This window comes from Gymnoscopelus braueri (assembly GCF_963280865.1).
Source record: "Gymnoscopelus braueri genome assembly, chromosome: 14".
NCBI classification, from domain to species: domain Eukaryota; kingdom Metazoa; phylum Chordata; class Actinopteri; order Myctophiformes; family Myctophidae; genus Gymnoscopelus; species Gymnoscopelus braueri.
In genome coordinates, this window is record NC_137619.1 from 50,464,359 (window position 1) to 50,474,659 (window position 10,301).

General features: G+C 43.0%; 1 protein-coding gene across 1 annotated transcript; it reads right to left on the reverse strand.

Moving 5' to 3' along the window:
* Positions 1-426: 426 nt before the first annotated feature.
* LOC308100688 (protein NLRC3-like) lies at positions 427-6,353 on the reverse strand (the record flags this gene model as incomplete). Its single annotated transcript, XM_080449756.1, has 6 exons — positions 427-974; positions 1,754-1,809; positions 2,278-2,451; positions 2,697-2,867; positions 2,962-4,768; positions 6,245-6,353. The coding sequence occupies 6 exons, from the start codon at positions 6,351-6,353 to the stop codon at positions 427-429; spliced, it is 2,865 nt and encodes a 954-aa protein (XP_080305882.1).
* Positions 6,354-10,301: the final 3,948 nt, after the last annotated feature.

Consider the following 10,301-nt stretch of genomic DNA (forward strand, 5'->3'; position numbering starts at 1 on the left):
CTCACCCCTCATCACATCTTCCCGACCCTCCATCCCCTCATCCCACTCGCCTGCCATCCCTCTAACTTCACATCCCCTCGTTAATATCGCACATCACTTCATCCTCCCCTTCACTTCATCCCCTCACTACTTCCTGCCCTCAGCCCAACGACCGTTCGCCCCTTCCTCCTCCATTGCTCCCTCCTTACCTAACTCTACTTCTCAACCTTCAACTGCTCCTCCCCTCATTCCTCCACTGCTCAATCAATCCATGCTGTTTTCAGATTCAATAAATACAACCCAACTCGATTATGTTTGATGGTGTGGTCTTTACTAGTGAAATGTACATAAAAGTCAAGTACTGAATGTATTCACTCTCGATCATTTTAGCTGGTGTCTTAGTGAAGGAGTGTGAGTGTCCCACCAGGACAAAGAATATTTCTATACCTACTCTATCTGACACAAGGACACCGTGGACCCATGTGTCCACAACCAGAACCCAGGGTAGAGGGATTCAGTGAATGCTGAGGTGTAGAAGGTGTACAGGTGTGTCAGTGTGTCAGGGGACACTTTGTAGAATGACAGAGTACCAGCAGAACAGTCTAGATACACTCCCACTCTGTTGGAGCCAGAAGTTGGACGGACAGGGAGGACAGTTACCTTCTTATTGTGACAGACAGTGTAAGTGTTATTAACACCACCACATTCCAGACTCCAGGAATTGTCATTGTATCCAAACCTGCTCTCATCACCCTGCCCTCCTCTGCTGATTCCTCCATATGTCACTGCTATAGACACCCATTGACTAAACTCTACCTCCCAATAACAGCGTCCAATCAGACCCTTTCTACACATCACCTGTGGCCGGGACTCAAATCTGTCAGGGTGAGGAGGATAGAACTCATCCTCTTCCACATTTGTCACCTTCCTGTTGTTCTCAGACAGAGAGAGGTGTCTGTTTGCTGTGTTTGGGTCCAGTGTGAGTTCACAGACATCTAATGGGAAGAACAAGATACAATACAGCAGCAGTTTACAATCAAATAGATAATAATAATTACATATGGCTGATTCTTCAATTAGGGGAGTCCCAAGGATAATTCTAATTGATTAGACCCGGTCCAAACGGGTCTCTAGACCCGTACTGGACAGATCATTTCACTGTGGCTTTGAGATTAGCCGTGAGTGTCACGTCCCACTCTCAATCACAGACAGAACTAAGATGAGACAAGAGTGCGTTCTGTGTTGCAGAGAGAGTACATTTTCGCCAACTTTCTTACTGACCCTGCCGATAAGGACCACAAACATGCTCCACACATGACGTTCCACCTCCAACATCCTGGTGGCTTTTGTTAACGTTTCACCTCACCAAAGTATATCTGCATGCTGTTCTGCAGGCAGTATATGCACTGCACTGCACTTTTGGCTGCGTTTCAACGTTGAACGTGGCTCATTCAATATGCGAGAACTGACGATTTTAGAACGTAATTACAACGCATATGTCTCATTTTAAATACAGCTACAGTACATGATGACTTAACGACACACAATGACAGTGTTAGTGTATAATTCTAGAATCCTATGTGGGTACCACAGGTAGGAAAGATACACCTGTATGTTTTTGTTAATACCAATAGGCGCATTAGCCTACAAATTATGGTTATCATCTTCAGAGTAAGATGAGTGAATGTCTTATGGTTTTGTGAATATGAGCTGTTCATAAATAGCTGGATGTGTGCAGCTTTGATTACATGAATAAAACAGAATACACACTTACTTAGCATGCTCATCCTCAAACCTGGTCTCAGCCAACACTTTCCATCATGATCGACACTGGGGGTGGAGGAGAGAAAGATAGTTTGATTGAGGAACTTGTTCTGTACTCTAAACGTAGATCACATTGGCACTGAGTGACATCAAGATCATGGGTGAAACCGCTGAGTCGTCCAGTGTTTCGCAAGATTAGCCGAGGAGAGAGAGTGAAACACACACACACACACACACACACACACACACACACACACACACACACACACACACACACACACACACACACACACACACACACACACACACACACACGATTGACACTCCCAGTAATTCATTTTCATTGAGAGGGGAGCGACAAGCAGGTGCAATCCTGTGAATATTTTTGCCTCCTGCTGCCAGAGTTGAACTGTCTAACTTTTTTCTACATGACGTGCCTGGTAGTTAAACGTGGAGCACTTGTTTGCTTGTCATGCTGCCAGTCTGAGTAGACAGACTCTACGAACATTCACACAAAGACCAAGTCTGTCCTACCTTAGAGTGTCCAGTCTATAGTGTGGATCCTTCAGCATAGCAGAGAGCATCGCCATTCCTGAGGCTCCTAGATGATTATAGCTGAGGTTCAACTCTCTCAAATGGGAAGGGCTGGAGCGCAGAGCTGAGGCCAGAAAAGAACAGCCTTTCTCTGTGACCAGACAACCTGACAACCTACACACACGCACACACAGACAGACAGATACACGTACAGACACACACACATGCACAAATGCAGGCATGCACACAGGTGTGCATAGATATATACATTGAGTTTCACAATGTAATTTTTTTGCATTGAATATTGAAATTGATTTAGTTTGTTCCTGAAAAAGGAAAAAATGTCAACTTTTCAGAATAAACTCCTCTCTGTGTTTTATTTAAATTGTCTGCTGTTGAACAGAATAAGTAATACTGACGTGAGAGTCTCCAGTGTACAGTGTGGACTCCCCAGTCCCACGCACAGTAGGTTTACTCCAGAATCCCGCAGGTCATTGTTAGTCAGGTCCAATTCCCTCAGTCTAGAGTTGGAGTCAAAGACTGACGATAACTCCTTACAGCATCTATCTGAGAGGTTACAGCCACTCAGCCTGTAGAAGCAATGGTGATAAAGCATCTTAATTAGAATTTCTGTTGAATAAATATCACATAACATACTGTATATCCAGTTATCAGTGCACCTACATAGCTTTGTTGGAGGCTTTGACCACTGGCAGCAGCCTCAGAAGAGCTTCCTCTGAAGCAGAGTATTTCTTCAGGTCAAACACATCCAACTCCTTGTCTGAAGACAGCAACATGAAGACCAGAGCCGACCACTGAGCAGGAGAGAGTTTGTCTGTGGAGAGATGTCCTGACCTCACGTACTGTTGGATGTCTTCCTCCAGAGAATGATCATTTATCTCATTCAGACAGTGGAACAGATTGATGCTTCTCTCTGGAGAGATATTCTCCTTGATCATCTCCTTGATGTACTTGACCGTTTCATGATTTGACTGGAACCTATTTCCTGTCTTTTTCAGCAGTCTTCGCAGGAGTGTCTGATTGGTGTCCAGTGAGATGCCCAGCAGGAAACGGAGGAACAAGTCCAGGTGTCCATTTGGACTCTGTAATGCCTTGTCTACAGCACTTTGGTAGAGGTGATTTAATTTAGGTTTGTCTCTAAATAGCTTTGGCCAGTTGGAGGTTGTTTTTTGTGTTACTGACAGTAGGTTGACGCCAGTGTTGATGAACGAGACAAAGACATAAAGAGCAGCGAGAAACTCCTGAACACTCAGATGGACGAAGCAGAACACCTTGTCGTTGTACAACCCACGCTCCTCTTTAAAGATCTGTGTAAACATTCCTGAGTACACAGAGGCATCTCTGATATCAATGCCACACTCTCTCAGGTCTGCTTCATAGAAGATCAGGTTGCCTTTCTCTAACTGTTCAAATGCCAGTTTTCCCAAAAACAGAATGACCTCAGTATTCTGTGGATTCTTGTCAGAATGTGTCTGAACTCTATCCTGATATTTCACATTCTTCTGTTTGAACTGAACCAGCATGAAGTGGATGTACATCTCAGTCAGTGCCTTTGGCAGCAATCCTTTTACCTCTGTTCTCAACATGTCCTCAAGAACTAAAGCAGTGATCCAACAAAAGACTGGGATGTGACACATGATGTGGAGGCTTCGTGATGTCTTGATGTGAGAGATGATTGGGCGTGCCTGCTTCTCATCACTGAATCTCTTCAAGAAGTACTCCTCCTTCTGGGGATCGGTGAACCCTCTCACCTCAGTCACCCTGTCAACATACTCAGAAGGGATCTGATTGGCTGCTGCAGGTCGTGTGGTTATCCAGATGCGAGCAGAGGGAAGCAGGTTTCCACTGATGAGGTTTGTCAGTAGCACGTCCACTGAGGTTGGCTTTGTGACATCAGTCCAAATCTCGTTTTTCTGGAAGTTTAGAGGAATCCGACACTCATCTAATCCATCAAGGATGAACACAACTTGGAACTCTTTTAAGCTGCATATTAGTTGTTCCTTGATCTCTGGAAGAAAATGATGAAGAAGTCCCACCAAGCTGTATTTCTTCTCTTTCATCAAATTCAGCTCTCGGAAAGTGAATGGAAACATGAAGTAGATATTCTGGTTGGCTTTGTCTTCTGCCCAGTCCAGAGCATACTTCTGAGTTACGACTGTTTTACCAATGCCAGCTACTCCCTTCGTCATCACTGTTCTGATTGGTTCATCTTGTCCAGGTAAGGGTTTAAAGATGTCTTCAAATCTGATTGTCGTCTCTGGTTTGGCTGGTGTTATGAATTTTGTTTCAATCTGTCTGACCTCATGTTCAGTATTGACCTCTCCACTCCCTCCCTCTGTGATGTAGAGCTCTGTGAAGATCTGATTGAGAAGTGTTGGCTTCCCCTCTTTAGTGATCCACTCAGACAAACACTGAAACTTCTTCCCCAGATTAGACTTGAGTTGTCGTTGACCTGCAGCAGCAAGAGTCTCTAAATGACCAAAGAATCGAAGACATCAATGAATGTTTGTGAAAGGTGATATAGTTCATTTTTCATGTGGACAAATAATGAAAAGAAAATAACACATCCATATTACTTTTAAAATGGTGAAGTATTGAATATTATAGACATAGCCTTATAGACATTACTCAGGGAAATGAGGAACCTTATGCAACAGAGGTGTTGCGATGTGGAGATAACCTAAAGATTGGGTCATGGCGGTCACCAAAATCAGTAATGTTCATTCCTGCTGCTTGCATTCGATTTTAAATATAAACTGCCAATTCAATTTTGAGATCTTGTGTGGGCAGTGGGACATTTTGACCTAATGGTGTCAACTAGAGGAAAGATTACTGGATCACCTAAATCAGTAAGGGCCCTCATCTTGGAAGCATGAAGGTGCATAGCAAATTCCATGGCAATCCAGCCAGTAGTTCGAGAGATATGTTGTGGAAAACGATGTGTGCAAGTGGAAAATGTGCCCTAATGTTGCTGCAATATGAAAGGCCATGTGATGACCTTTGTGGTTCCTGAAGGTTCACAGATAATTCCATGGCAATCCAGCCAGTTATTCTTTTTGATAGTTGTTTGTGAGCTAAGTGTTGGACTGAAACTCATCCTCATAGTTTTGCAGCTAGTGGGGCTAGAAAATAAAGAATACATAAGGAGGTGATCACACCAACATGCGTCACATTTTTTTATTCTCAACTTTTTAGCACAAGGTGGGGAGTCTCACTGCTCGTCAATGTCACACTTCACCCAGACACCCAATCAAATCTAGCAAGAGGTGGGCTTTAGTAGTTCCTTCCTGTTTAGATGAGGGTAGATGTGGTAGGAATGGTGGATCAATGGCAAATGCCGATGAAAGGTTTATATTATTTAATTACTATTCAAGGTTATAAGTCACTAATTGGTAAAGTATTCATGGAGTTGTGTGAGCACAAGCAGCCAGTTGAACCTCTCTGGTGAGTATAATGACATATTATATGCCACAAATGTGTTTCTATATCTTATTGCTCATTTGGGCATGCAGCCCCACTCCACAGACGCACCATGCTGTTTTGCCCAACGCACTTTGCCAATGTGGTTTTGAAGCCAACACGCCTGTAGTGACACGTCTTAGAGTGATTGCAACCCAAATCTTGTTTACAGTTCTTATAAACACTACACTTCTGATACAGATGGACAACAAAGCTGGAGAATGTATTGGGTGGATTTTCATGAAACTTGATGGGAATCCATAGCGATCCATAGTTTCCTTTAAAGCGTTTGACACCATACACTGCGGGAAACTCATGAACATATTCTATTCATGCTCTATTGTCGGACTCTATTGTCGGACACTGCAGAGAAGGGAAGACAACTACTACTAGCAGTACAGCTAAAGTGCAGGAAGATCAGCCTCAAGCTCAATGACAAGAAAACAATTGTATTGGCGTTCAATACAGAGGACAGAACCATTGTTACTGCCAACAGGATGGTGCTTGAGGTAGTTGAGGACTTCAAATATCAGTGCCTGGACTGCCTCGACGGAACATGATCTGAAGGTCCAGAGGGCACTAGCCTGGAATGTCATGCATTAGAAGAGGGGAATGTGGAAATCTGAGATCTGGAGTGGACAGAGGCGGCTGTTCGTAGCTACAGTCGAATCAGTAAAGCTGTATGGGGCCGAGACATGGACGTTCACAGTACAGCAGGAAAAAGCTCTGGATGGCTTCTACACGAGAATGTTCTGAATAGCAATCAATGTCACATGGGCAGACCACATCAGAAACGTGGAACTCGGAGACCTCAGAAAAGGTCAGGGAAAGAAGAATGAGTTGGTTAGGCACTGTGTCAGACACCTGGAAAAAATGGCGAGCGCAGCGAACTGACACTGAGAGCCAAACAAAGGCACAGCCAGGAGGGGAAGAAAGCCCTAACAACACTGCAGAGCTCCGGACCCTGATGCTGGATAGGAGGGATTGGAGGGTCCTGAGTTGGTGTCGGCTAGTCTGCACTCTCGCATTGCATTATCTAGTCTGCACTCTTGCATCATCGGTGGGAATTATCAGTAGGCTTTCCCAAAAAGGTAATCAACATTTGGGTCAAAAAGTTCAAAGGTTAAAGTCACAATCTACATCAAAATTGCACCCGTAAGTGTGTTTTTTATTAGTGTTGAAATCATTCTTATATGGATGGGATTTTTTTTTAATCAACAACAAGTGACAATCTACTGTTTTGCCAGCTTATGTGTATGACTGTTTCCTAGGAATGATAGAGATCTCCTTGGAGAAATGGCTATATTTGTGTGTGAAGACTGTCTTACTGATCATGTAAAATTTGTGAATAAAGACTGTCTTACTGCTATCCATCATGTGGAGCTGTGAAAAGCTGTGAATGGAGAATTTCTTACTGTTCTGGAGGGTGTCAGCCCACTTCTCCTGCTTCAGACCCCTCCGGATGGTGGGGCGTGGCAAAGTACTTTTTGGTATTTTACGGCTCAGAGAAGGGCGGAGTACCTGCACCAAACAAATCAAATGAATCAAATTATGTGCCCTATTTTGGGATTATTTGGGCAACATACGAAGGGTAGGTGTGAAAATTATTGGAAATATTCAGAGCGATTTTGGTGTTGGCATTCAGATAATTACGACAATGCGTTTTTTATTTTCTAAATACAAGCTTATCCTATATAAAAATTGGCTTAAGGGAGGACTGGCGGACCTCCCTTAAGCCAAGACAAGGACTGACAGACATAGGCGGCGAGTAATGAAGGCTAGGGTAGTCTAAGCCCTCCCAAATGTTATGCTGGGGATTGTGCAAATTATATATAATATATGTGCGCAGCATTATATAGATAACCAATTATTTGTTTACAAACATTGAGACTGGACGCACAGCCCAGGTGACTGTTTCATGTAATCAATTCCCAACAGATCCCTAAACCTGTTGTTTTGGGCAGCGCTGGTTTCAGTTCATTCAACCTCCTCTGTGTGTTGTCCAGTGAGGTGCGCCCTAGTAGCGAGACATATACTTTATCGCGCAACGGTATATTGCACGCCGAGAATAGCTGACATAGCTCCCTCCAGTCTGATGACAGCCGCTGGAGGTGTGGTTTGGAGCACAACTGCTTTGAATTGCTATTATTGTTTACACCAGTGGTGTGTTCTAGATTTTTTGGGAGGGTATACTATAACTATTCCCTCGTCACTCCCACACGCACGGCACACGCTTGCGTATATAATTAATTAATGTAAAAAATGTGCGCACGCTGTGCGCGTGTTTGTGGCCCGCACAGCATCGGCCAGGCCCACTCAGGCTCAGTTTTTATGCTGACAGATACAGATTTAGCCATATATGGGCATAAAAAGGACACAGGTAGACAGACAGAAACAGACATCTCCATATATGGGCACAAAAGAGACACAGACAGACGGGTACAAAGGTATAATGACTCAGACATAGTGGTCGGATCGGCGGTGCGAGTAGGTATGAGGGCTGCATAGGGCCCGAACCTCTAGTATTCTTTTATTTGTGTGAAAACATTGTTTCAGTTGTCTCCTGGGATATTTATGGCACTGATATTTCATTATGGGAGTTGAGCTGTTTTGCTGAAAGAGGGCGGGGTTGTTCTGGCAGAGGGTAAACAATAAGACTTCTCATTACTCATTACTTCTCAATAGTAGTGGAACTATCACTATTTCCAGATTCACGTCAGAATATTCAACCGATTACGAGCATATAAATGAGGCATTTGATTACGATGGATGGATGATTAATTTTAGCCGGAGTGTGCCATGTCCAACATGGAGCATCAGCCTCTGTGACGGAGGGAAACAGATGCAGCAGAGAGAGAGACTGTTCTGAACAGATTGGTTGTTAAACCAAATCAACACCAGATAAGCCCAAGTTCAAGTTATTTCAGAATGCAGGCTGACCACAGAGAGAAGAGAGCGAGAAGCCTGACAGAATACAACAGCCCCTGTGTATGTGAGTGCGTGCGTGGAGTAGAGATGCGCGGATCGCGGTTTTAGCCGAGGTTGCCGCAGTTAACCGCGGTTTGGGTGGATTCGGGTCAATCAAATATAATTATTAATTAATATCGGATAAACCGCGGGTGAAATGTTGCGGTAAATAAATTAATGACATCTAATATATCTATCCATAAAATAGCTAAATCTCTGCGTGCTTGTGTCTGTGTGAGTGTGTAGAGCAGCCACTGTGCGATGCGATCACAAAATGCATTGATTTAGCCTATGGAATGTCGGTGCGTCTTTTTTATATTTTTTAAACCGGTGCTGCGCTGAACATTCAGACTCTGTATGTAACATACAGACTCTGTATGTTCAGCGCAGCAGAGCAGTGCGCTCTGTATGTTCAGCGCAGCACCGGTTTAAGAAAAAGAAAAAAGACGCACCGACATTCCATAGGCTAAATCAATGCATTTTGTGATCGCATCGCACAACTAATAGCCTACTAAAACTAACGGGGAATACCAGAAAATAATAATATTTTGACATACGGGAAAAACGTTTGGTGTGGATATTTAAATTGGATAATATAATTATTGCGGTTGGATAACGGGTGGATAATTAATTTGTACATGCGGATTCGGGTGACGTGAGAGGCCATCCGCGCATCTCTAGCGTGGAGCATGCCTTATGGTAGCAGCTCCCTTGTTCCATTCGGGTTGCAGTTTAAATTATAATAATGTGGAGCATTGCAACCCCAGATAAAAGTGTTCCTCGATGCTAGGCATCTGAGTGCTGATGTCAGTGGCCAAATCTGGTGGAAATAAATAAAATAAAACACTTTTTTTTGTATTTTCTAAAAAAAAATCTATAATTTCATGTGCCTATTATTTCATTATGTTCATGTGTGTTTATTGTGAAGTGATGTAAATTCTGTTAAGATGACTTGGTTTCACGTTAGCACATGATATATCATTTTGTGGTAGCTAATCACAAATAATAGGATACACAATTTTGTTAAAGAGTCATGACCACCAGTCAAAACCACTTTTATTTTAGATGTAAACAGATATAAATGAGTTGCTTGTGACATGGAATAATAATATGAGACAATTTCTTCATAGTTTTGTGCATTGTTAGCTTGCTGCTATTTTTCGAGCTAAATCTGCAGTTTTCCTGTTCCTGGGCTGACAACAAATATTTTGCGCAAGTCATTACATATTGGCTCACTCGGTACAAGTGTCCACAGTGACGTAGACATATTAAATTAATGATAATATTCCACATCACAGGTTTACAGGTGTAAAACAGTGGGTGAAATTTGTTTTTGTGCAAGCTCCATCGTTTTTGATTGTTTCCAGAAAGAGAATAAGAAAAGAAAGAAGGGGGTGGGGGGGCAAGGAAATGAAAAAAAAAGATGGAATTAAAAAAAGAGACAACAACGTATCTACACATATCCATCCAAACATTATGTACATACGATTTAGAGATAAGGTGCATGAGCGTAGCAGCTGGTATCAGTTCATAGACATTAGTGCAAGAGAGGATCAGTGCATGTACATGAGATTAAA